Genomic DNA, 27,400 nt, shown 5'->3' on the forward strand with positions numbered 1-27,400 from the left:
CTCCAGTTTGCAGTTTTGTGTGTTGTCCACCAGATGGTGCCATAGTAAAAGCCTGCAGAGCCAAGCCTGTTGTGATGAACACTATAGACATGTGAGTGCAAGGCTTTGGAGGATATCTTCAGACATAAAGGTACATAAATGCTGCAAATGGCCACTCGCTGTTATTATGAAGATGATATGCTAACTTCTATTTATTGTTAGCCATATTAGAATATTTTATGATCTGGTCTTTAGACAACTGATAAGGTTAATGTTGAGAATATTTGGGATTCTATAAGCGATTGCTTTGTCCCGTGTTATCAGCGCTCTGTTGTTACGCTGCACAATGTAACACTATCACAATCAGAAACTGTACTATGGTGAAAGTATCACCATCAAAACTATCTGAGTATATAAAAGTATCTTTTACTCAATTCCTTATATCATGGATTCTGCAAGTTGTAAACATAACTTTGAGAGTCTGGTCAATATTGACATTCAGGTGCACAGGTGATCCTGTTCTACCACATCCCAGGTGACTGGGAAGGCCACTGAAGAACACTGAAATCAATGCCAAGAGACATATGCTTTGTGGCATGGTGCACTATAATGCTGGAAGCAGCCGTTCGAAGGCATTTAGCTGACACTCTTATTTAGAGCAACTTACAAGGTTACTCGTATTACAGAGGTGGGCCAATTTAGTGTTAGGAGTCTTGCCCAAGGACTTATATTGGTGCAGCACAGCATAGTCACCCAGACCAGGAATCAAACCCCAGTCTCGAACATGTAGCTGTGTGGTAGCTCACCACACACCAACCATACAAGGATACACATGGGCAGCAGTAATGCTTAAATAGGCTGTGGCCTTCAAGCGATGGTTGATTGGTATTAACAGGCCCAGAGTGTCTCAAGAAAACTGTCCCCACATCATTAGACCACCTGCACCAGCCTGGACTGTTGACACAAGGCAGGGTGGATTCATGTTGGTGATAATTTTGACCTAGCAGAAATTATAGTTCCTCAGACCAGGCTGTGTTCCTACAGTCTTTAACTGTCCAGTTTTGGTGAGCATGTGTCCACTGCAGCCTTACTTTTCTGTTCTTAGCTGACAGCAGTGGAACCCAAAATGGTCTCCTGTTGTAGCTCATCTGCGTCAAGGTTTGACATGTGCATGCTGAGATGCTTTTTCTGACTTAGCAAAGCCATTCTGTCTGTTTCAACCTGTCTGATCCTTCTTCGTTGACCTCTCTCATCAACAAGGCTTTCAAGAGGTGCATTTTGTTTCCACTGATGCCTCTCAGTGGAAACAAGCAAATGATGGGAGATGTTTCTGCAACTTCAGAGTCCGTCTGTGGTAACTTGATTGGACATGATTGGGGATAGCCAACACCTGCCTTTATAAGGTCCCACAGATTACAGTGCATGTCAGAGCAAACTCCATGCCAGATCAAAGGAATTATCTGCAGACTTCAAAAACAAGATCAAGGCATTGTGGCAAGGCATAGATCATAGATCAGGGTACAGAAATAATTGCTGCACCTTTACAGGTCCCAAAGACCACAGTGGCCACCATCAAGATTCATGGAGCCACTAAGAATCTTCCTAGACCTAGAACGATCGAAAAAGACAGGCCTTGGTCAGGGGTAATTTTGAAAGAGCTCCAGCGTTTCCTTGTGGGGATGGACGTACCTTTCAAAGGATGGACCATCCTGGCAGAACTCAAATCACGCACTAATGGTAGTTCTGTGAAGGTCTAAATGAAAATGTAAAATTATGCAAATGTGCAAATTATGCATTTGTCTCTTAGAGATGTAAGTGAGTAAAGGTGCAAGTGTGCAGTTTTTACACTAATACTTGGGTAAAGTACAAATTCCCCCAAAAAACACTAAGGTACTGTATTGATGCACAGTTATTGAAGTATTTTCCACCCTGGGTAACAGACACTGAATTGAATAGCAGCCCACCCAACAACCCGAAGCCCATTTATCATAACTTAGTAACTTAGTGGTCATATTGTTCCTTCTTATTCATTTTGAAATGGTTTACTTTTCCAAATGTTCACATAGAAAACGGTCATTGGTCATCAGTACCAATTTTAAAAAACGGTCAACAAGATTAGTAATTCATTGTTTTTCTAGAAGCCGCCTGCTTGTCTTCCACAGTCGAATGTAAACTTTACGTTCAGCACCTGCTCTGCAATTCAGCTAAAAGTGATGTAAGTGGAAGTGTTGTAACGTACCTCACTAGTGAAGTAACAGTCTGTAACAAACAGTGGTTGAGAAAATCTAGTCAAATGAAAGTCAGTTTAACCCAGTTCAATATTGTTTGCACCAGCCAAACGTTTCTAGCCCAAATCTGCTGTTTTACTTTGTGTTCTGAACAGCTATAGTTAGTGAAAAGTAGAACAGCAAATATCAGCACCATCAAACCCATCTAGATTCCATTTACATCTTCATTTACATCACTTTCTGATCACTCTGTGAGTAAAAACGTCCCAAAAACAAGCTGCTGTGAATGTATATTGTCTGAGATATGACGTTCTCTTGAGTTTATTTTGGGTGTCTTGGTTGAAACAGTGTGTTTAGCTAACCCTGCAGGTGGAGGCTGTACTTTAGTCTGGCTAGTCGTTACTGTTAGTTGTTTGTGCTTTTAAATAGTGCTATAATACAACCACCATGAAGCAGGTCAGATTTAAAACTGGAGCTGGATTTGTTTTAAGTGATTACCAGCAAGATATGAATCCAGTATGAATCCAGTATGAATCCAGTATGAAAGTATGCTACATTCTCTAATTGACACAACCTACTAACCTACAGCTGGACGCTGTAATAGAGATGGACTACTGGACTACTGGAGTAATTTTAATATCTGGGGTATATCATAGTGTATTCCATGCTAATCGACTAACCAGTCAAATCACCAACTAATGATGTTACAGGACGTCCTCTGGTAAAACTAACCCAGCTCAAATAGGTGCTGCTGTGTAAATTCAGAGATGATGATGCTATGGTAATACGTGGTGCGCCATGACCAGGAGCACATTGTACTATAACATACATACACAAAAAGGTACATTTACCCTATATTGAGTTGTTCTCCACATTCATGCTCCAAGGTTTTCATATTGTAAATGTGGTTCTACTGTTTTGCTGCTGAATGTTTGGCCCAGATTGTTCACAAACCTCAGAAAAAGAAATCTGTCTTCCAAGTATTATGATGTTCTGTTTTGCTGTATAGCCCACACTTGCTCTGTGTGTTATATTTAAGAAAGGTCAGCTATTTAGTGGCGTGTGTTATAAAGGCGTTGTGACAGATGACCTTTGGATCGTGGCCTCTCTCCTGCTGCAGAGCTGATGTGTGACCTACAGGCAACTGTGGCCCCCACCGAGTCTCAGTGGCAATAATGAACTTCAGATCCTCTCTATAGAAACCCAGAACCGTTCAACTAAAGGTGGAAGGTGGGAGTTTCTAATAAAGTGGCCAATGGCATGTACAAAGGTAGGGTTTTTGTAATAAAGTGGCCAGTGAGTGAAAGCACAAAGTAAACGTTTCCAATAAAGTGGCCAATGGGAAGTACAAGGGAAGGGTTTTCAATAAAGTGGCCAATAAGTAGAGGTGTAAGATATGGGTTTCCAATAAAGTGGCCAGTGGGTGGAAATACAAAGTAAGCGCTTCCAATAAAGTGGCCAATGGGAAGTACAAAGGTAGGGTTTTCGTAATAAAGTGGCTAGTGAGTGGAACCCCAAGTTAGGTGTTTCCTATAAACTGGCCAGTGGGTGGAAGCACAAAGTAAGTGTTTCCAATAAAGTGGCCAGTGGGTGGAAATACAATGTAAGCGATTCCAATAAAGTGGCCAATAAGTAGAGGTGTAAGGTTGGGGTTTCCAATAAAGTGGCCAGTGAGTGGAACCCCAAGGTAGGTGTTTCCAATAAAGTGGCCAGTGGGTGGAAGTACAATGTAAGCGTTTCCAATAAAGTGGCCAGCCGGTGAAAGTACAATGTATCTTTCACTCCTTTTATGCTTCCAAAATAGGCTTCAGATAACTGTGTGGATCTGCACTGAAGAATAATGGAAAGATGTGTATGGAAAGTGACATATCTCCCAATAGGAAAACTTAATTTCTCCTAAATGCCAATATTCATTAGAGTGAGATGGCAGTGGAGCAGAAATTGCATCTTCCAGTCAAAACAAAGTGTTCAGCACAGAAAGCAGCGTTTAAACACAGTTCAAGCATTTCATCTGCGGGTTTCTGCTTTATTGATCCATTCATGGTCTCTCATGCCTGAAAGACTACAGTCAGTTTGAAGTTTACCCAGACTGACGTGTTCATTTATAATTTATGTCTGAGTGACCCAAAAAGAAAAATTCCATAATTATATTTAAATGCCATACCTTAAGAGAGAGTGTGTATACATACAGTATATATAATTATTATATACATTTCTATATAGATTTCTTTTATTCTCGTCCCTTCACACTTACTTTTTTCCCTCCTTTCTTCTTCAATTTCTGTCTGTCCTGCCCCCTTCCCCTTCCCATTTCACTCACTGACCTGTTAAAGCTTAACCTTGCTTTTAACCGTTACTGCATTACAAATATACACTTACAGCCGGCCTTTCTCTCTCTCCCCTTCTCCTTCTTTTTTTCTGACTGCGTCCCAGCTGCACACTAGTCAAGTCAAGTCAAGTCAAGTCAAGTGGGTTTATTGTCATTTCAACTACATACAGAGTACACAGTGAAACGAAACAACGTTCCTCCCGGACCATGGTGCAACATAGACAGTGCATACAAGACACAAGTGCAACACAAACAAACAAGTGCGGACAGACAACACAGTACAGACAGAGGATAATAAATAATGACTGTAGTGTGCAAGTTGTGCAATGTGCGATAAATAGAGTCCAGTGAGGTAGTAAAGTTATCAGTGCAAATGCTTGTGCAAAAAATGCTTCCCATGTTATCTGGGATAAATGGTTGGAAAGAGAGAGAGAGGGAGAGAGAGAGAGAGAGAGAGAGAGGGAGAGTGTAAGATATCAGTTCAGGAGTTGAGTTGTGTTGAGGAGTCTGATGGCTTGGGGGAAGAAGCTGTTGCAGAGTCTGGTCGTGTTGGACCGGATGCTGCGGTACCTTCTTCCTGATGGCAGGAGGGAGAACAGACTGTGTGAAGGGTGGGTGGAGTCATCCACAATGCTGGTTGCTTTGCGGATGCAGCGGGTGGTGTAAATGTCCATGACGGAGGGGAGAGAGACTCCAATGATCTTCTCAGCTGTCCTCACAATGCGTTGGAGGGACTTGCGGTCAGAGGCTGTGCAGGTCCCAAACCAGGCAGTGATGCAGCTGCTTAGGATGCTCTCTATGGTTCCCCTATAGAAGAGGGTGAGGATGGGTGGAGGGAGACGGGCCTTTCTCAGCTTCCGGAGGAAGTAGAGACGCTGTTGGGCTTTCTTGGCTGTAGAGCTGGTGTTCAGGGACCAGGTGAGGTTCTCCGCTAGGTGGACACCAAGGATCTTGGTGCTCTTAACGATCTCCACAGAGGAGCCGTTGATGTTAAGCGGAGAGTGGTCCGGTCTTGATTTCCTGAAGTCAACAACCATTTCCTTGGTCTTCTCTACATTCCAGTGAAGGTTGTTGACTGTACACCAGTCTGTCAGCTGCTGCACCTCCTCTCTGTATGCTGACTCGTCGCCTTTGCTGATGAGACCCAGCACAGTTGTATCATCGGCGAACTTTATGATGCTGTTAGAACTGTGTTTCGCAACACAGTCATGAGTCAGCAGGGTGAACAGCAGAGGACTCAGTACACTGCCCTGAGGTTAATACTGCAATATATATATACTTCATCAAGGCCATAATCATGAATTGAACAGTAGGTGGGACCAAATCTAATCAGGGAATTCAATGTCTGCATGAACTTTTTTGTTTTTTAATATTATTAGAAGGGACTGCTAAAGTACAACCATATAAAATCACATAATCATGGCCAAAATATTGGCATCCCTGCACTTCTTTCAGAAAATGCACCACTTCACCCTGATAGTTGCAATTACAAATGCTTTGGTATTCACCTCATGTTCTTTAGTTTGCATCTGAACAACACAATAAAGCTGAAAAAAGGTCAAATATGGTACCATTCCACACAGAACGCCACAAATGGACTGGACAAAATTAAGGGCACCTTTTGAAACTGGAGCATGTGATGCTTCTTAAATTTGTATTTCTGACAGATATAGAAATGAATATAGAAATGTTCAACCAGTTCAAATGGAGAAAAGTCAAATCATCTCTTTTCGGTTCACTTGAATGAGCGTAGTATTACTGTTACCACCTTTCATATTACATTTTATTTTCATGCCAATGTAAAATAAACATTAACAAATACATAAATACAATAGAAATTCTAATAATGTTAAACAGATTTATGTTTATTTGCATTTGCGTTCAGGTATTTCTAGTCTGTGGCCAATAGGCTTTGGTGGGTAGCAGTTTGACCACCAAAGGTTAATATAGATGCAGGTACATGTAGACCAATAGTGGCAATAAAAAGGCAGGACTTAAGCAGTTTGACCAATGGTTGATGTAGCTGCAGGTACATGTAGACCATTAGTGTAGACTTATCCTGAATGCAGCGGCACGGGTCGTCTTCAACGTTTCTAAATTCAGCCATGTCTCTCCACTGCTGCGTTCTCTTCACTGGCTTCCTGTAGCTGCTTCCCGCATCAGATTCAAAACCCTGACTCTGGCCTACAAAGCCAAGAATGGACTAGCCCCTCCGTACTTGATGGCAATGATCAAAAGCCGATCCGCACCAAGAGCCCTTCAAGCTTCAAGTACGGCTCGGCTTGACCCGCCATCCCTCAAAATCCACAGAGGACAAGCGTCCAGGCTTTTTTCTGTCCTGAACCAAAGTGGTGGAATAAGCTTTCCTGGGTGCTGTCTTCAAACACAGACTGAAGACCCACCTCTTCTGAGAATACTTGGGCGACTAGCAGAGTGGTCTCCTTACTGACATTGAAATTTTTTGCTTATTCTAACTAGCTGAGGTTTTCCTTGGGTAAATAGCAAAGCACTTTTGTAAGTCGCTCTGGATAAGAGCATCTGCTAAATGCCTTAAATGTAAATGTAATTAGTGGAGGTAAGAAGGCGGGACTTAAGTTTCACCAATGGTTGATGTAGATGCAGGCACATGTAGACCAATAGTGGCCAATAGTGAAATTCTCAATCTCCGGTCTCATCGGGCTGCCAGGAGGCCTGCCATGACTGCCCTTTACCGGCAGGCCTGTTTACGCTGGTGTCGGCAACACATGCACTGGAACTTGAATGGCCTGCCAGCAGTCCAGACCTCAACCCCATTGAACACTTGAGGGATCTTGGGCATGCTGTTCGTGCTGGCTAAAGAACAAGATGCCATCCCACAGCAGTGTGTGACCAGGCTGGTGACCAGCATGAGGAGGAGGTGCTGGTCAACCATTGCTTGAATGCCACAGCCTATCAGGAGTATTGTTTTTGCCCATGTGCATCCTTTCATGGTCACAGTTTGCCCATCTTCTACTGGCTACTTCCACTATGATGATGCACTCATGTACTCATGAACATGGCGACGATGACTACGGTGTTCTTCAGTGGCCTTCCCAATCACCGGATCTGAATATTCTGGGTGTGTCCGAACGGGAGATTCTCAGCATTTTGCAGGAATTGACCAGCAATGGACCACAATCTCAAAGGGATGTGTCCAACATCTTGTGGAATCCATGGACCGAAGAACTGAAGCTGAGGCTCTACTCAGTACTGGGATAGTGTTCTTAATAAATTGCTTGGAAAGTGTGGTGTGCAAAGATTTTGGCACCCTCTGCTTTAGGTCTTAAAAGTACACAACATCTACAGTCATGCACTCCTTTATTTAGCCTGGGATTTCAGAGATACTCGATTTCAGTATATATTTATACGGGAAAATACTACAGCACTGATACACTGATACTATAAAAGGAGAACAGGTCCTGGATCCTCCATATAAGGGCGGATGTTGACATTTGCTAGAATTAGCCACAGATAAGGGTCACTAACTGTGTCACGTGGAGCAGAAATCATGCATAGCGAGCATGTAGTTCACTGGGGTATTAGGGACGCTCATTAGGGATCGTTTCAGAGGAAGCTATTAGGCGACTTATATATTATTATAAATGCTCTGCTGCGCTGTGCATCAGTTTTACATAAACAATGCACCCCAATGCAATAACACAATAACTGAGCAGGGCTTATATATTGTAGCTTATCTCTCTCTCTCTCTGTCTCTCTGTCTCCCACATATAAACTTTAATGAAGCTGTAAAACAGCACTAGAGGTAATGACGTACAAACTGACCTCACTGTTCTTGAATCTGTGTATATGTATATATGTGTGTGTGTGTGTGGTATGAGCCTCTGTATCAGTGAATAAAGGCAGTTCAGAGGCACTGGATCGGGTTTGTGTGTCACGAGCAGCTGGAGTATCTCCATGTCCACTCGTCTGCATGAAGAGGGGCCACCGAAAGGTGTGTGTGTATACTAGCCTCCCTTGCTCCCTTGCTAGTTGTAGCCCTGCCTATGTGCCTTTATGTCTTCCTTTGAAGTGTATACATGGATTGATCATGTTCTAAGTAGATGTAACTTGAGTGTACAGATTATTTATACATACACACACACACACACACACACACACATATATATATATATATATATGTTGGCAAAACTGTCAAAAATGGCAACTTTACAGGAGTAGAAAAACAAACTTTGCCTTTCAATGGAAGTCAATGAAACATTATTTTAGTCCAATAAATTCAGGGGCATTTCTATTGGTCCATTCCTAAATGTTGACCAAATAAGAAAAAAGCCAAGACACGTTTTTTTGCCAGTATACCTGATGCACGACATATCAGACCTTATAGGCTACAGTCGCAGAAGACCGTGCCAGATCCCACTTTTGTCAGCCAAGAACAGAAAGCTGAGGCTGCAGTGGGCACAGGCTCACCAAAACTGGATCGAAGAAGGCTTGACCCATGGAAGCATAGCCTGAATATGAGGCAGTGGATCACAATTACTGCTGATTTACATGTAGATATCTAACCGAGAGGAACTCTGAATCATGCTACAGGACAATGACCCCAAACCCAGCGACCCTTTTGCTCACCTTTGGGAAATTGGGTGTGAACAGTGGGTGAATGAACCAGGAAAAAGAACCCCATAATGTTTAAAACCTCTTAAACCAATATTTAACCGCCGTGCCCAAACACCTTTACATTGCTAGCCGTGTGTAAGACTTCACAGACTACGCCTCCAACAAAGCTTCAAGAGCTGGAAAGTTGGTTAATGCATAATCCTGCAGCAACAGAATTTATACAAAGCTCCAGTGGACGAGTTGAACAGTAACTAAAGACATAAACCTTTGAGAGATTTTTTTTGTGGCTCTTTTCTTTTCACCTCCAGCAAGAGCAGAGAGCCGCACGCTTTCCCTCCCGTCCCTCCTCCTGCGTTGTGATTGGATAGATTGCTATAGTAGTTCCCACCCCCTTGTTATTGTGAGTCTGAGCTCACAGCCAATCGCAGCGTCGGAGGAGGAGCGCGAGCGGGTGCCTCCGACCAATCGCAGCGTGCGAGGGGCGGGAGCTGTCCGGAATACGGGCGAGGGAACAGGGGGGGAAAACCGTTACGGCAGGAGAGAGTTCATCACTCGCGAGTGGTCCGAGACTGAAGCTGCCCCCCCCCAAAAAAACAGCAGAAAATCTGCTCAGAAAATCCCAACGGAGTATTAAAAATTGTCGAATGAGTGGAAAAGTATCGCTGTATTTGTCGACGGTTTGAGATCAGTTGGATGAGTCGCTGTAACGGTTAAAACGGTCACCTTTTCAGCCTTTTGACAGCGGTGGAGGATTGAAGAAGATCACCAACGACATGGAGAAAGAAAACGAAAGCAGTGAATACAGCAGCCACGAGGAAGAGGTGAGTGCAGAGTCTGACTTCCACTGTGTGTCTGTGTCTCTCTCTCACTCTCTGTCTCTCTCTCTCTCTCTCTCTCTCTCAGAAAGTCCCAAGTGAGCTGTCAGCATCAGTAAATGAATGAGAAATACCCTTTCCTAAAGTTTCCTGCGCCCACATGACTCAAACACTGCCTTTGCCTGTCCTGTCCTTTCAGATTCCCAAAGAAGGAGAAAGCCCCCAACTGAGATTTCAACATTACCAGGCCATAAATCATACAGTTGCACCTCAGTGTTAGTGTCAGTACAGTTTCTGGCACAGCAGAACTGAATACTTGGTGTGAATCATTGTCTTTGCCTTTCCTTTGTCATCTTCCTTAGGGTAGGAACTCCCAAATGACATCTTCAGCATTAGGAAATTAGCCATAAATAACAGTGAGTAAGACAAAGTTCATCTCAGACATTTGTATGTCTACTTTAACTGGTTTATTCCGAAAACCTTTGACTAAACGGGACTAAACAGTGGCTGGCCTGCCCTCCTTTATCTGCATTAGGTAAAAAAGAGCATGATCTCTGCATTAGCATTTTAAAAATGCTAAAACTTCACCACAGTCGTCTTTCATAAGGTTTTAAAGTGGTTAAAGTGGCTAAAGTGGTTTAGCTTTCTACAAGTTGTAGAAAGGTGAATAAATGACCATAAACAGTGGCCCGTGCTTTTGTTCATTGTCTACATTAGGCCAGGAAGTCCAAGCAGAGTTATCAGCATGAATGGGTTTTTATTGAACTTTAAAAAACTTTCAAATTTGACCTGAGTCTCATTTTCAGCGACACTCATAATGTCTCAAAATCGCATCCGAATGAGGTGTTAACATTGGTACATGGATTAGAATATTATTGTCGGAAACAGACATCTTTCTTTTGTCATCTCCGCTGGGTGGGAAATGCCCCAGTTGAGATGTCATCCTTAGTCATTCTTAGTAGCTTTGCCTGTCCTTCGTCATTGTGCTTGGGTCAGAAAGTCATCAAATCAGTGCTCCAGTCCAAGAAATAACACAATTAGAAGTTTCTTCTACAGCTGAAACGTGTCGTTGATTTTAACTGAGAAGTAAAAGGCCATAAACAGTGGGGTGGTCATTGCAGACAGAGACAGAACAAGAACATGATCTCTGCATTAGCATTTTAAAAATGCTAAAACTTCACAACGGTTGTCTTTCATAAGGTTTTAAGTCTGGCTAACGTGGTTTATAGTTGTGAATGGTAATGAAATGACCCTAAATAGTGGGTTTTTGCTTTTGTCCATCATCTACATTGCTTTGTTGCCTCAATTGAGGCAGAAAGCCCCAGTAAAGATGTTAAAATCAGTAACTGAATTAGAAATAGCATCACTTAAGCTTACCCTCATTCACACCCTTAAACCCTTAAACAGCCTATGGGCCGTCGGTGGCCCGAAAGTGTCTATTACCAAAACCCTGTACAAAACCCACCGGTTTGTACAGAAGTCGCTATAGTTACTGAATAATACACCTAATAAAACACACAATTTCCCAATTTCTTTAATAATCTCAATAGGAAGGAAGAGCTAACTGTGGTATCAACACCAGGGACTTCATTAGAGACAACATTTAAGCTAAAGTTCCACCTCAGTCCCCTCTCATGTCCAGTTGAAGTGGTTCATTGTGGTATACCTGTGACCCAATGGCCGTAAAATGTGACTGACATGCAAGTCCATCCAGTAATGGATAACCCTCCATATAAAAGATTCATGCAACTACGTGGGTGACAAAGCTACACACTGGGGAAAAGTTGCACCAAGAGTGAGGCAAGGGCAGATTGCTCAGATGTTAGTCATTAAAAATCCAGTTGGGTGTTTATTTGAGTATCCATGTTGAAGTTGCTCTTCCTTCAGCTAAGCTGTAAGGAGGATCCTTGGCCGTTTGCCTGGTGTTCATATTAAAAATCTTTGTAGAAGGAGTTTTGCAATCAAACACTGCATCAGATATCCCAATTAAGAGCCAAGAGCCAATCAGCTCCTAGTCATTTACTTTGGCTGGGGCTCTGTGTTTCCTACAATATCCTCATCTCCTCTCCAGAGCCAAGAGATACTGCATGTGTCAGTGGAGTTAGATGGCATTCATTTGCAAGCTATTTACTTTGGGATTAGGATCAGTTTGCGTAAGCTCGGCTGATTGACTGGTCGACGGTTTCATACGTGGGGATGCCTTGTCTGTGCTCATTTAAAGCCAATTGATTCATCATGTTCTGTGTTCGATTCGTCAGCTCTCTTCATGTTTGGTGTATGTGTAAGTTTGTGTAAGGATTGATATAGATTTTAAGGACATGTAACTTCTCATAGCTGATATTATCTAGCTGATGTTATTATATATTAACTAAATGTGGTCCAAAATAAAAAAAAACACTCATAGTTTAAATGATGTATTCAAGAGGGACTTTTATGGGACGTCTTTCTATGTTTTTCTATGGAAAACTCACAGTGCTTGTGCACGTACATTTGGGTATTCAGAGTCATGCAAAAGCAGACAACAAGGAATTTAATTTGCCGGCTCAGCTTCCTACATCACATCCAGCCTCATTAGAATCATACCGCCCCTCATCTGAGTACCTCCATCCACTACCTTTGTGAGGGCAGAGTTGAAATCAAAAGGCAGCTGCTAGTCTAAGTTGTCAGGATGTGGGTGAGATTTTTTGTGGTTTTACTGCGAAAATCTGCATCATGGGTGTATATCAATCTTAATATGAGTAGATGGAACCTTATGTGTAGAAAAGGCAAGTACAGCAGACTACAACTGTAAAAGAGAGAAAGACAAAGGCCTCTTTTCCACTGTAAGGCAGAGCGGTTCTGAACATCAAGGCTAACCATTCAATGGAAGTGCTTCTCGTCCAGCTACATTAGCCTTGTACTTAGATCTGGACGATATGGAAAAATTTTAAATTGCGATATTTGAAGACATTTTTTACGATATACGATATTTATCTCAAAATTTTGACATGTAGACAAAATGCACCTAAAGCATAACATTTTATTAAAAACTGCTATCTAAATACTCTCCCATTCTGAGTACTGTGCTGTACTATTTTTACTCAAAATATGCTTCACTCTACTGAATTAAATAAGACTGATTACACTCTTCGTAAGGAAACGTGCAGTTTATCGTTGTATAGCAAAAGCGTATTGTGTACCACCATAACAAAAATGATCACTATACGATAAAATTGTCACATTGCCCAGCTCTACTTGTACGTGTAGTGCAAGATTAAAGAGCGAAACTGTCGCGTTATTATTACAAGACGCTGGTCCTAATTTAGCATGTCCTGATAAAGCATGTCACAGACAATACATTAAGGCCCTAGAGAACTGTGTCAACTTGTGGAAAAGGTCTAATATGTCAGCTTAAACATAGTAAACTGTCCTTTTCTGATGTTTAATCTGTTCTTCATGGTTAATAACACGATGTTCCATTGCTGTTGCTCATTGTTGCTCACATGATCATTTTGTGTTACAAACTAAATTCTTCAGCAAGATGCAGGAACATAAGCAGGAACATACTCTAACCCTAACTCCAAGTGCATTTTATTGTTACTCTCATGACTCAATAATAAGCATTTCTGTAGAGATGTGAATTCCGTTCTGAATGAGTGGTGCATCCAACAACAAAGGCAGTATGGAGCTCTGTTCATGGAAAATGCAGTGATATAAAACATAGTAGCACACTACTGAGTGGTCATGTAGCTCGCCCCCTGCTCCGGGGGCAGGTTGTAATAACTCAAAGGGAGCAAAGATGAAATCTCGGACTGTATCACCAGTGAAACGTTGGCATTGTTTGCTAAATGTTAGGGGTATTTCCTACTACTTTCTCTCACAGCAGGGAAAAGAGACTCATTCCTTTCTATGCACTTTTAGCCACACAGTGATCGGATGTGAAGGTTTGATTAGACAAATTAGTTATTGAACCATAATTGTAAATAGTTTAAATATGCCTTAAAAATGCATGTGATTATCAATAGTGACAGGTCCTGTTTTATAAGAAGTTTACAACCATTTAACTGTGGGTGTGTTTCATTGTCCAGAACATCTGAGGCAGGTAAATACCCTTGATTACGTATATAAATCTGTGTTGAATGGTTGTGTCTGGTCTTCTTGTTGAGCTTGGGTTTGAAATGACTTTTGTTTCTGTTGATCACTTTGATCGCAGAGTTATGCTAAGTAGCAATGTGTTTGGTATCACAGTAATTACTTTCCTCGCCCCAATTTCCAGGCAATTGCAGCCACTGATTGCTTTGTTTCCAGGAACACAGGACAACCGGAATCAAAACAACCATGTAGATCCAGTTCCAAACGAGGCGATACCGTCAAACAATTCCATACCGTCAAACAGTATTTTCAACTGGAGTGTGGGCTTTTGTTTAGAGCTACGGCTGGAGGTTTGAGGCTTGCTGGACGCTTTTCCAATAATATTTTAAACACTCTGGACTGGTAGATGAAGCAAGTCTTGGGCTTTTGAATAGTACATAACATAAAAAATTAGGGGAAACGAGCAACGCAACACACCATAGGTTCAGGGGACTTAACAACTCTGTGGGAATCTTCCCCAAAATGTCACACAGAAAATAATGTTCTCTCTCTCTCTCATCCGAGTTGAAATTGAATCGTGATTCTAGCGTCTCCTCTGACGATGGAGGGCCATGTGACCACGCTGACCTTTACGAGAGTTTTTTTCTCTAGCTGGGGAAAAGATCTTTGACGGCCATTGGACAGGGCAGGACGAAGTTGATCCGGCAGAGATTGTTTGTGTTTCGCACTGTGAGAATGTGTGTGTGTGTGTGTGTTGGGTGAGGGGGGGGGGTGTATATGTGTGTGTATGTGTGTATCTTCCTGTACTTGGTGGTTTTGATCCCCTCTGTGCAACTAGACATGAATTTGTGGGGGAGGAGGGATGAATGGGAGAGCAGATCTTGAGCTTAATTGTAGTGAAAGTGTGTATATCTCTGTAACTCATCTTCTACAGCAGTGTTCATGTTACTCTAGCTGCTACGGTGGCCAGCCAGGGATCAGACATTCGAGCAAACACCTTACAGTGTGTAACTCAAGAAAATCTGAAATGCATACTAATTTTTAACACACACACACACACACACACATATATCTATCTATCTATATATATATATATATGTATGTTGGCCTGAAAGAGCACCACAGCACTGCGGCACCATTGTATGGGGCACATTTGCACTGTTGTTCTTTTTCAGAAATAGTATTAATAAGCTCTGACTGACTGATTTTGATATTTGGTTAATTGCTGGGGGCGTAACGATGTTCAAAAATAGACTTCAGTCTAAACTAATGCATGGCTGTAGACTTACATTTATGTAATAATTGTGGTGTTGCTATCATCTACAATAGTTAACGCAATCTAGAGTAATTAAAATCTCCTATCTATCTATCTATCTATCTATCTATCTAAAGAACACTAACCAAATAAGGATGCAATGGTATGAGATTTCCGCTGTATGAAAACTGCCTCAAAAATAGCACAGCTTTACAGTTTTACAGCATACAGTATTAAGGGATGATAACCGTCCATTTTTCTACCATGGTATACCTAAAAACGGTATACCACTACAACCCTATGAGGGAGCTGCAACCCAGAGACAGTAATCAGGCTTGTTTAACGGGAAAGGATGCAGCACATTTTGAGTGACAATTATTGTATTAAGTGTGCAGGAGTATTCTAGTAGCATTCTGCTGCTACTGGTGCAGTTTATCTGTGTGAAAAAATTATAATAATGATATAAATATAAATGTTGTGTATTGTGAAAATGTCTTTATATATTGTTATATATTAACTGCTAGATTAAAAATATATTGGAACATAGTCATTTATAGTAAAGAGCAGGTTGAATATTAGCCCACTATGATATTATGTTCATTATTATCCATCCGTTTGTGTTCTTTTTGGTACTTTGAAATTGTGAATATGATTTTTGATATTTTATGTGTTAAAATGTCTCTAAAATTCTACAGAGCTCTAATTCTGATTCTGCTAAAATCATTATAAATTAGATGTAATTAGTAGAATATTTCCAGTGCCTGCCACTCCAAACATCACAACCCCTAGACAGTTTCTAAGCTCTTATAAGCCCAGCTGTTTGAGCATGGGTGTTCCTAGAAACCTCACCTTTCCCCAACCACTTTCCTCTGAAAGGCTGGATCCAGACACTTTTATGCATTTATAGAGCATTTTAAGTTGTTCTTTGAAGCATAAATAGTAAGTATGTGACCTAGTATGGAGTGAATAATGCTCAGACGTGATGTTACAAGCCTTTTACAACCTTGTTATTTTGTCTCAGTATAAAAACACGCTGACTCTAGAGAGAAGAGCTGGTCATTTTTCATTTTCTAGCCTAGCACGAATCCACTTTTGCCTCCGTGGCTTCTGCTTTGTCACATGCCAGGTTTGAGTTATCTTTCTGCAGACACTGGCACAGGAAAAGCATGCGGTCACGAGGCCTAGTTTATGTAGCAACTCTAGTCTGGAGGTGATGTGCTGCTCTCCAATATCAACAACGCCATATTCTCCTGAAGTCACCGCTGAGTTTTACTGCTTTGTTAACTTGGCCTTTGCTAGTGGGCTGGGTTTATGTCCATTTTGGGGGGCATAAATGTATGCAAACCAAGACTGTTATGTAGTGGTTTGAAGGTTTTGGAACTGGCCTGTATTACGTCTCTGTTTTGGTTAGGCCGGATTTTCTTTTGAAAGAGGAACAGCAGTGTTTGAGGTTAGGGTTAGGGTAAGAGAAAGGTGGTGAATCGGCAATGGCAGGTGAAGAGCGAGGCTTGTAGTTGGGTGTACAATTATGACATTCTGGCCATATTAGCCACCCAGAGGAGGGGAGACAAAGGAGCAGATGCGTAAAGGTAGTTAACGTGCAAATCACTCTGTAAGCTGTCATCTGTTAAGCATGTGTGTATGAATGTGTGTGTGTGTGTGTGTGTGTGTATCCCTCTGTGTCACTATACATGTCAGCAAGGGGACAGATGCTGCTCTGCATTTATAATGTGTCTCCGCTAAACTGCTCTTTGCCTCTCCACCCCTCAGATGTCCCAGGTTTATTTTTAAAACTGCTAGGGGAATTGTCATCTTATCTTGGCCATTTGTCAGCCCGACGACAAGAGGTATTTGAAAAGACAACAAGGCTTAGCGTCAAAAACGGCTGTTGGAGAAAGTGTCGCTAGAGAGAACGAGAGAGAGAGAGAGAGCGCGAGTGCGAGCGAGAGTCTGAAACAAGCTGCTTTTATTGCTCAGAATCTTCAGAAGTGTCTTACTGACAGAAAGACAAAGTGCTGCGAGTGTTGAAAGGCCCGTGTTGCATCTGTCTTATCTCACGCTACGGCTTAAGCAGTGGCAGGAAATAAACACATCGACTGTCCCTTTGTTCTGTAATTCATTGTCCTTGTCGATATTTTATTGTCATGATATCTGAATTTATTCTTTTAGGGTCGTACTCTCACTGTGTCTTGATACAGCTGAACTTTGTTTCTCCTCTCTCTCTCTCTCTCTCTCTCTCTCTTCCCTCACCAAACTGGCTGATAAAATGACATCAGCAGCAGTTGATTTAAATACCATGACAGCATTCATTTCATTTTCAACATCATTTTCCTGGAGGGAATTTTCTGCGGGACAGTGCAGGTCATTTAATGCAAAAACAATGAATAACGAATCTTTTCATTAACTTAATAAGCGTCCAGGCTGCTGCTGGTGCTGCCGCTGCAGAACATGGACTGAGTGTGTTTAAGGCTAGTAGTAATAGAGTCTAAACACCCTTCATATGTTTCTGGTAACCAAACAGAAGATGGCTTTATGGCTTTATACTCAAAGGTCAGTAAATTAGCTTTCCTTAGACATGCAGAGTTATGGAACCATGCTGGCGAGGACCGTCCATCATCACGCAGTTAAAAAAAAACCTGAACTCGAGTCTCACAGGCTGGACCGACCTAGCGAGGATCAGACCTATGTAGGAAGAGGCCATTTGACTGATATGCGAAATGACCAATCAGCTCTGTATGGCTCACTGTTAAATTTAAATATTGTAATTCACTGTCATATAAATATTAAAAAAGCATAGAAGAATTGTTGTGGATTTTTAGATTTGATATATGATGCAGAAGGTATATTACTGTTACTCTCCCATTTTTTACTGTAATATAATGACATTTTAGTTCATTCATGTTGAACTATAACTGTGCCAAAGTTTGGAGAAATTTGGAGCCTCATTCACCAGCCGATATTAAGAAGAAATTTCTTTTAAAAACTCTTTTTCATGAAGATTCTGACATTCGCCAATGTTTTCTTATTTGGGATGTGTTCAATATACAAAGGACACTGGGCTCCATCATTATAAGTATTTTAGGAGATGGACCAGTGTTTTTGAGGCCTGATACTAATCCCTGATTGTCTTTTAGCTTGATTGACCGATTGCCAGGATCAATCGAGGGCAGGGCTGGATGCCACATTTACCTTTTTCAGGCACACTTTGTCATTGTGCACAGCTCGTTCTGTGCATCCTCTCTCAAGATAAAACCAGCTTTGCTTTTTGGGATCGGCCACATTTCAAACTTTGTCGAACTCTGCTGTGAAAGTCCATAACCAAAACCACCCCTCGCATTTCTACATCGGCTTTGCTGGGGTTCTGCAGCTGTCAGTGAGGTCTGTATTGCCATCTGGCAAGAGATTGAGAAACTGCAGCATCTTGTGACCTTGTGCTACAGCAACTCTCAAAATATGGATCACATGATATGACCAGCTCTAGTTTGACCGATAGCAACACATAGCTGATCGATCCTTCTATTAGACCATAGCTGTGAACTGATGCAGACCTTTTGGTCAGAAATTTCTCAAGAACAAGTTTAAGAAACCTCTTAGGAAGATGTTGGTGAATGAGGCCAATAGACTACAGTCTTTCTAAATGAAACGAGTGCTAGCAAATTGCTGTTATGAAGCTGTTGTGACTTGCAGCCTCTCTTGCCTGGTTATGATGGGAAAAAAACAAAATTTAATCAAATAAAGTGAACAAAATGTCTTTCTGGGGACCTCAGGGAAACCAGTTGTACGGGATTTACAACACACATGAAATTAGAGATGGAATTACCTTTTTTTTGATAAACCAAAATGTCAACAGTCTTTTGCAGGAAGTGACATTATTAGGTAAAGCATTTTCTATTGCTAACAAGACACGCTGCAAACTTTTCTTACAAAGTTTTAATGCAAATATTCAATGGGATTTTTTGTACTAAAGGTGAAAATAAACAGCTATACAAACTGTAAAGCTTAGACCAACGTTTTTAAAATTGTAATTGTGTGTAGCAGTGATTTTAGAATGCTGTCTAGATCACATGTATATCAGCTTTTATAAAGGAGCTTTTGTGTGTGTGGGCAGGGCTGTAATGTGTGGGCAGGGCTGTGGCGTGTTAGGGGCAGGGCTATGGTGACGAGCTGCTGACAAAAACATTACCTTAATTCTGAATGGTTTAAGGGGTCACTTAACGTCAGTCTTTTCCGAATTAGTCTTGCAAAAATCCACTAGAGGAAACAGAGAAGGACGGAAATTTTAGAATCACTTCCTTTGAACCCAGTATTCATAATGCATCATGGCATTCATAATACTTTGACCATAATTCCCTGTCATAAGCTTGTAATGCTTTGTTGTAATGCACTATACTCAGGTTGCATATAGTGCATTGTTACAAGCTGCGATGCATTGTAACATACAGCTGTGATTTCTCAATTTAAGTATTTATAAAAGTATGTAACACGTAAAGCATCATGCAAGGCTATGGCAGACAATAAGTGAGGTGAGTTTTTAAATGACTTTTAAATGTTAAGGAAATTTCTCTGTAATATATAACGCCCTATAGTACATTGTAAGTGCTTTTTACTGGCTGTAAGTGAGTGTGAGTGTTTTAGTAAGGCCATTACATTAGAAGCGTTGAATCGTTTGTTTTAGTACATAAAATGCTACAAAGCATTTTTTAGTGCTTTTTAGTAGTTTTAAGTGAAGTAAAAAATCACATACAACTTAGTACTTCAATAATGTACAAGTTTTTACAAATATTTATTCATATTTTTTAAAAGTGTGCACATAGAACATTAACTTTTCTGTTGCTAGTACTAATATGAATTGCGGGTAAACTTTTTAATGTCACGAAAAAGTCGTCTGAGGATTCCATTCCCGTGCATTCTACCTACACCAGTGCTCCCATTTAATAATCTTGAGATGTTCTTTGGGAAGTTGCATATTACAACTTGTAACAACTAACTATATATCAAACCTGTGCTATAGTGCATTGCCACAGTGGTATGTACAATGTTCTTATGAACAGATATTACAATGCATTATGAAACTCGACTTTTTTAGAGTGTTATGTATGTCGCCACAAGTGTTTATGAGCAATTACACAAGCTTTTGACAGTGATTATACTATTATACAGATATTTATACAAAGTGCTTCCAAAATCTCAGTCGAAAACATTGTTCCTTATTTGGCAGCAGGTAGTTCACATTCCCGCAGAACCCTACAGCTAAGAGCATAAAAAGATGAAGCTTAAATATGGTTTTCACCTATTTTTGTGTGAGTAGTTATATTTCTTTGAAGTCGTCGGTTAACAAAGTGTGTTATTCTTTATTCTCTAAGTCTGTGTGGAGTTTAGTGATTTAATTTAATTCCTTCACTTTTCAGTGTTCATACATTTTAATCCTTCCTCCTCTCGTCATCCCTCTTTGTCTTTACTCTGGGTTTGTACTACAAGAGTGAGCATGACCTCAGCAACAAAAAGCCCCTTTTATGGTCATGAGTCATAAAGAGTGAGCGAGAGAGAGAGAGAGAGAGAGAGAGAGAGAGAGAGAGAGAGAGAGAGAGAGAGAGAGAGAACAAAACGAGACATGAGACTCGGCCTGACTACTCAGCTGAGCTTTAGGAGTGTGTCAGTCAGGTGAGTGTGCCTCATTGTATGTGTGTTCATCCAAGCAGTAAACTGCAAGTTTGTTCAGTTAACCTTTTGGCCCACACCCATTACCCACAAAGACTGTCAGCAACAAAAGAGGCTTACCAGAGCCAGAGAGGGGGGGGGGGGGGGGGGGGGGAGGAGGGAATCACACACAGTAACCACTAACTTTGAGGTCAAACATGAGGCAAAGGTCTCATAACTACAGTCCACCGGAAAACGGGATGCGTTTGAATCCTAATGACTTGATGATGATGTGTACGTAGTTACCCCAGGAATAAAATGTATCAGCACAGTTGCTACCAGAAGGAAGTAAAATTTGATATTCGATATTCGAAGTTGATATGTTTGGTGTAATATATTTTCTTTGTATGGAAATAGTGCACACATTTGTATTAGGTCAAGTTTGTAAAGCAGTACTTTCTTAAGGCAGGTTTGCTTAATCATAATGAACAACCCAGCTGGCCACCGACATCCAGGCTTAATGTAGGTTGTGAAATGCAATTTCAGGGCCAACAGTGACTTACTGACACTGTCGATTTGACACAGAATGCTAACAACAGCTGACATTGCTATGAATGCTTTTTGACTTTTTGTCATGAGGTATGGTGACCAAAAATCCAACGTCTGCTCAGCCTGATAATCTTAACGTCCTCTTAAACATCATTAGACAGTGATATTTTGACGTTGATTCCTAATTTTCTTTATTCTAGTATCCTACTGGCATAGAATATTGACATTTGGTCGAGGTGAATGGTGACTAAAAGGTTACACTATGCTAGTATTTCCCTCCAGTTCTCAGTCTGGCTGAGTCTCTTCTGATTGGTCTGCAGACGTTATGTCAGTTGGACAGTTGAAGAGAGAATCGAGTAGTGTTTACCAGTCAGCGACTTAATCTGAAATGGTCCTGTCAATAGCCACTGAAAGCTGAGCACGGAAAGTGCCATCTTTGGGCAGTTGTTTCAATTCATTTCAATTCTACGTTCCACCTTAAATGATGCAGCAGCTACATTCTGGCGCAAGTATGCAACATTTAGGTGGAACAGAAATTCGGATAAGAAACCTTTGCCTTGTATGTAGGGTAGCCTCCTATATGTGCTGTGCTACTCTTCTCCATCTCCCTCTGCAGTCTGTATAGACCACGTCTTCCCAACAGCAACCTCCCCCAAAGGACGTTTTTGGGTCAGCACAATGGTATATAGGATAGGATACTGACATCAGCAAATTGCTGCTACTGCAGTGTTAATACCTGTCTCCTAGGTATCGCAAGGCACATGTGTTTTGGGGCGTGTTCGGTTCGGTTCAGCTACAGGTTGAAGTTGTGTAGTGTGATGATCCTTAGTTATTAAGTCTGCGATGAACATCTTTTTTATTTGCCATAAAAATCAGCAAAACTAAACAGGAAAGTGTGAGCTACCCAGTGTTTTATGGTCTGCTACGACTTTCAATGATGTTTAATGTGCTTAAGGCTTAAAACGCAATGTCTGGCCAACCTCATAATCTTACCGTCCACTCGATGTGACATTCATAACCAAAATTCAACGTTTGTCGATTGTTGGAGCTCAATCTCAACCCAGCGTCTGTTTCTGAAGTCAACCCTGTTATCAATTTGAACTAAAATTGAGCTTCAAGTATGGCTCGCTTGACCCACCATCATCAGGTTGTATGGAAGACATAGAATCTAGACTTTTCTCTGTCCTGGCACCAAGGTGGTGAAAACACATTTCTCTGGAGTCTGAATGCTAGAGGTGCTGTCTTCAAACGCCAAGATAAAGATTCATCTCTTTCAAGAGCACTTACAGCGTTAATCCTGCACTTAAAGGCTTGTGATTGCACTCATGTCTCGCACTCAAGCTGTTTAGTATTATGCGTCTTTTGTTTCTGCGTATCAGTTCTGACTTTTGTATTTGGCAGTATCCAAGCTTGAGGTATCTTTGGACCCTAGCCTATTCACACCAGCTAGGGATATTTTCTAAACAGTGAAGCACTTTTGTAAGTTGGATAAGAGCATCTACTAAACGCCATAAAAGTAAATGCAGAGGCCCTTAGTAGCCCTTTTACAATTTTCTTCCCCAAAGTGCCAAGGACAGCCAAAAGACCTGTGAGATCTGTGGCTCCAGGCTGTCCGCAGAGAGGATTAAAATATTAAATCAAAATCACAAAAAATATTTCTATCTAAAAAAACAACAGTGGGTTAAGCCTGCAACAAAATAGTTAAGTTAGCTAACAACTGGCTCGCTGTTTGGTTGGAACCTTACCGTTTGTATTTACCACTAGTCACATGGAGGGGCTGCTTTTAACCCAAAAAGGGGTGGAGCATTTCTAGAAAGGCAAAGTACCCTTGCTGCTCTCATTTATCCAAAGCCAATGTATTATAAACATGTGCAAGCAACATACTACAGTAAACTGTATGTCCAAATGTTTGTGGACACCCCTTCTAATGAATGTATTCAGCTACTTTAAGTTGCACCCATTGCTAAAACAGATGTGCTAATGCACACACACACAGCTGTAGAGGACTGTAGGGACGTACTTTCATTAGACTGTCTGTAGAGTACTGAAGAGAAGTACTGGCAATAGAACAGGACTTTCTGAGGCAGATAAGCGAACCTATTGACAACATGCCTAATGGCAGGTGTGGACTAGAGGGGAATAAAGACCCCCAGCATAGAGTTGTGCAGCAGTGGAACTGTGTTCTCTGTTAACGTTGCACCAGTATGTCTATTTTACACGTAAAGGATCTGAAGTCTTGTAAAGGTTTTATGAACTTTTTACAGGCCCAGTCAGGAAGTTTCAGGAACACAGAAAAGTCACTAACTCTCATATAATGTTTCACCCAGTTTGTTATGGCCTCTAAATACTTCCTTAAACATAATAATCCAACAACCTTTATCTTCACTGAACAAAATATTAACTCTAATATCCTGTAGTACCTCATGATCCGATTGGTGCAAATGGAGGTAATGTTAAATGTAAAGACGGTTTGTCTTTCAGCTTGATTGGCTGATCTTTTGTAATGCTCTGTGCATTTTTCTTAAAATGTACATTGCTGTTTTGAATCAACCACATAAAACAGCTAGCACAGCATTTGAACAGCTAGCTCTGCTGTGTTCTAATACTCACTGTACTGGGCTGTGATAAGTGACACTGGGGTATCCGGTTAATTGTGTTAAATATTTTTTCCTGCTTTACGTGGAGTTAATTTTGCACATTTAAAAAATATTTGAGTTTGAGCCAGACACTGTAAAACCATAGGGAAAAACGACAGACTGGCTCAGCAAAATATAGATCAAATGCTCTTACCAGCTCTCAGGATTGGCTAGAAATTTTAGCCAATTTGCAGAGGATGATATTTCCAGGCAATCCTAGTAATTTTGCTGATCCTTCCATCTCTAGTATGATAAGTGATTCTTGCATACGTAAATGTTTCATCTCACACATACTGTAAGTAGGTGCAGTACTGTTAAGACTCCACACTGACTGAACAGAATGCAGAATTCGGGAGGTACCTCATAAGTAGTCAGTGCAAATGCAGGAAAACAACTGCTGTCTCTTGCATATGTATCTTTTGCTTCTCCAAATTGCATTTCACCAGTGTTAAATACTATGCATACTTAAATATGCATAATGTTTGTTTAAGTCTCACTCATAGTAGCATACTACCTAACAATCTATGTAGTTTGTCCACATAGTTTTTATCCACATAGTTTCACCATAGATTTTGCAGAGCTCTAATTATATTCCACACACAATCCAGTAGAGTTCCAGTAGAACAGCTGCCTCACCATCCTCTTAAAACAATACCCGTATCTTATAATCTTTTCAGAAAACAGGTTAGATATTTGGGCTTGAGCCTCTTTGTCCACTTTACTCTGATAGGCTGCACCCACATATCTTGTTTTGGTTATTGACAATGGTTTCAATGAAACGCTTGAAAAAGAGATCGAAGGGTATTTTCAGTGGTAGTTCATTTCCATACAAATCTTTTTTTTCTTCTATTTTTCCACACTGTATCAAAAATGTCACTGGTCATCTCTAATGGACAAACACCTCTGCAGCACCCGGGAGTTGTGAGTTCACAGCCATCCAGCCAAGTGCTAAGACCCCCCTGTGCCTGTTAGATTCCTCTGGCTCCAACTCACATAAGATAAGGGAGCAGACGAGGTGATACAAGCAGAAAAGTGGCCAGGTTGCTAAGTTACCTATGTTTGTTTTGATGGAATTTTTGGTGACTGACTTCAGACAGGTGTCACATGACCACACGCTCGTACAGAGTGTAATCTGAATTGCTGTGTGAATACTATCTGTTAAAAATCAATTCTTGACATTTTTATTACAAAGCTTTTTCCCTTTTTTTAAAGCCTGGAGGCAGATTACAGTGAGATCATCCACTGTGTTTTTTAACAAATGACTGCATTTATGTTTATAGAGTTCCGGCCAAGTTTCAAAGAGAAAATTATACACACTCTCCTATAAATTAAGACTTCTTTGGAGCTATTTCATAGAAGAACCTTGTGGTGGTTCTTTAGCCCATTAAACCCCTCATATAAGCCCAAACATCTTCATCTTTATAACTGAGTTACTGCCATAATAGGTAAGAGCCATTTTTGTATATGAGATACATGAGGGTGCAGAACCTTTAAAGGTTCTGTATGACTTGATGTGGGAACATTCACACTTTGTATCGTGTTTGCTTATAAGAGTGCAGTTCCAGAGTTTATGTTCTCAGGACCTTAAAGCAGGTTTATTTTTAAATTGACATCTCGTGCCAAGAACCGCTCACATAATGCTTTTTCCATTTTCAGGTCCGGACTCTGTTTGTTAGCGGATTGCCCTTGGACATAAAGCCACGTGAGCTCTACCTCTTGTTCAGGCCGTTTAAAGTAAGTTACATGCCTTTCTCAACACATTGCTGTTTCTCCACACCATTTACCCTGCAGTAAGCTTATGAATCAGTGGTCTTCATCAGTTTGACGTAACTGAAACAGTTGATCCTTTGTCCAGGCCCACAAAGGAAATGTCTGTTAAATTATTGGTTGTCAGTTAATTATCACTGCAGTAAGATGTTTAAGAAGTATCTTAGCAACAAAAGATGCCACTTACTTGAAATTTAATACCTGAATAACCTGCTGAACTTTCCCATTTATATATATATATATATATATTTATATATAGTTACATGCAAATGTTTGGGCATCACTGGCAAATTGAGATCTCAGAGGAAAGTAATATACATCTCATTCAATTCACCTGGACATGGTTAAGTACTGAAATATGAAGGCTGAAATCAGATGCCTCTTTTCCACTGTAGTACCAAATGGTTACTAAGGCAGCGCTGTACCATCCCATTAGACCGGTTCTGTCTAAATCAGGACCAGGACGTACATAATCGTAATAATTATGCAGAAGTTTCGTTCTTCAGTCTTTCACTACAACTACAAGACTAATGTAGCTACCTAACACTTATTGAAGCCATCACTCATCTGTTAGCATTATGCATCTGCATACAGAAATTACGCTTGTCTCAAACCTCGCCAAAAAGGCCGTTTTAGAGGAGTAGTATGCCAAGTAATGATGGAATCCACTGAAAAATGTCTGTTTGAAATTAACTCGGTGAGGTTTGAGTCGTTTGATGACTTTGCCATGCAGTCAGCACTATGCTAACTCTGTGCTAGGGCTGTTGGATGAGCCTGGTGGCTGGTCCGTGCTAACGGCCTGCTAGCGATGTTGGATGAGGCCCTTAGCTGCCTCAAGTATGCTCTACCATTTTTTGTACTGGAAATATAAACACCCAAGATCTTGCGGCACAAAGGTAATGCAAATAGGGAGCCAATCAGTGGATCCCTACGTCATTAAGCCCTCCCCCTGGACGGTTCTGTGGCCCCAAGTACAGTTAACTGTGTGGAGAACCGTGTCCATGTGGAAAAGGGACCCCAACGGTTACCCTCCGTGCTCAGAACCATTCGGCCCTGCAGCAGAAAAGAGGCCAGAGACTTCAGTGGTTTCCACCTGTTTCTAAAATTCAGTTCCTGAGAAACAATCTTTGGGTTTTCTCCTATCGATCTAAATAATCTTTCCAGAATCTCCAGAACTTTAAACAGTCAATACTCATGCTGGTCTTCTCTTCTCTCCTCAATGATCAATGATCTTTCAGTAATACAGTGCTAAAATTAATGTGTAAAAAAAAAACATTTACCAATGTGGCCTGTTAAAATGTTTGGGCACCTCAAGCATTGCAAAGCCTGAGGCATGTTATCAATTTTAATTAGGAACTGTTAGCTGGATCAAATATCCAAGCTTCATAAATTCGGTGACTCCTCAAACCTTGCGCTAACACTCAGCAACCATGGGCTCCGTGGGTAAATGATGCCCAGCAGGCAGTGGAAGGCTGTAAGAAGATACCCAAGCATTTTCAGCTTGCACTTTCTACGGTGGATGCCTTTATGAAGTGGCAGAT

At 41.0% G+C, this 27,400-nt stretch overlaps 1 protein-coding gene across 1 annotated transcript in view; it reads left to right on the top strand.

Annotated features, from left to right (window-relative positions):
• Positions 1 to 9,633: 9,633 nt before the first annotated feature.
• Positions 9,634 to 27,400, top strand: part of LOC140546768 (RNA-binding protein with multiple splicing-like) — a 59,200-nt gene continuing 41,433 nt past the window's right edge. Inside the window, exons 1-2 of the mRNA XM_072670166.1 lie at positions 9,634 to 9,950; positions 25,749 to 25,826. Of these exons, the coding sequence (XP_072526267.1) occupies positions 9,903 to 9,950; positions 25,749 to 25,826 (126 nt within the window). The 5' untranslated portion in view covers positions 9,634 to 9,902. The remainder of the gene's footprint in view (positions 9,951 to 25,748; positions 25,827 to 27,400) is intronic.

The sequence above is a fragment of the Salminus brasiliensis genome, chromosome 24 (assembly GCF_030463535.1).
Source record: "Salminus brasiliensis chromosome 24, fSalBra1.hap2, whole genome shotgun sequence".
Taxonomy (NCBI): Eukaryota; Metazoa; Chordata; class Actinopteri; order Characiformes; family Bryconidae; genus Salminus; species Salminus brasiliensis.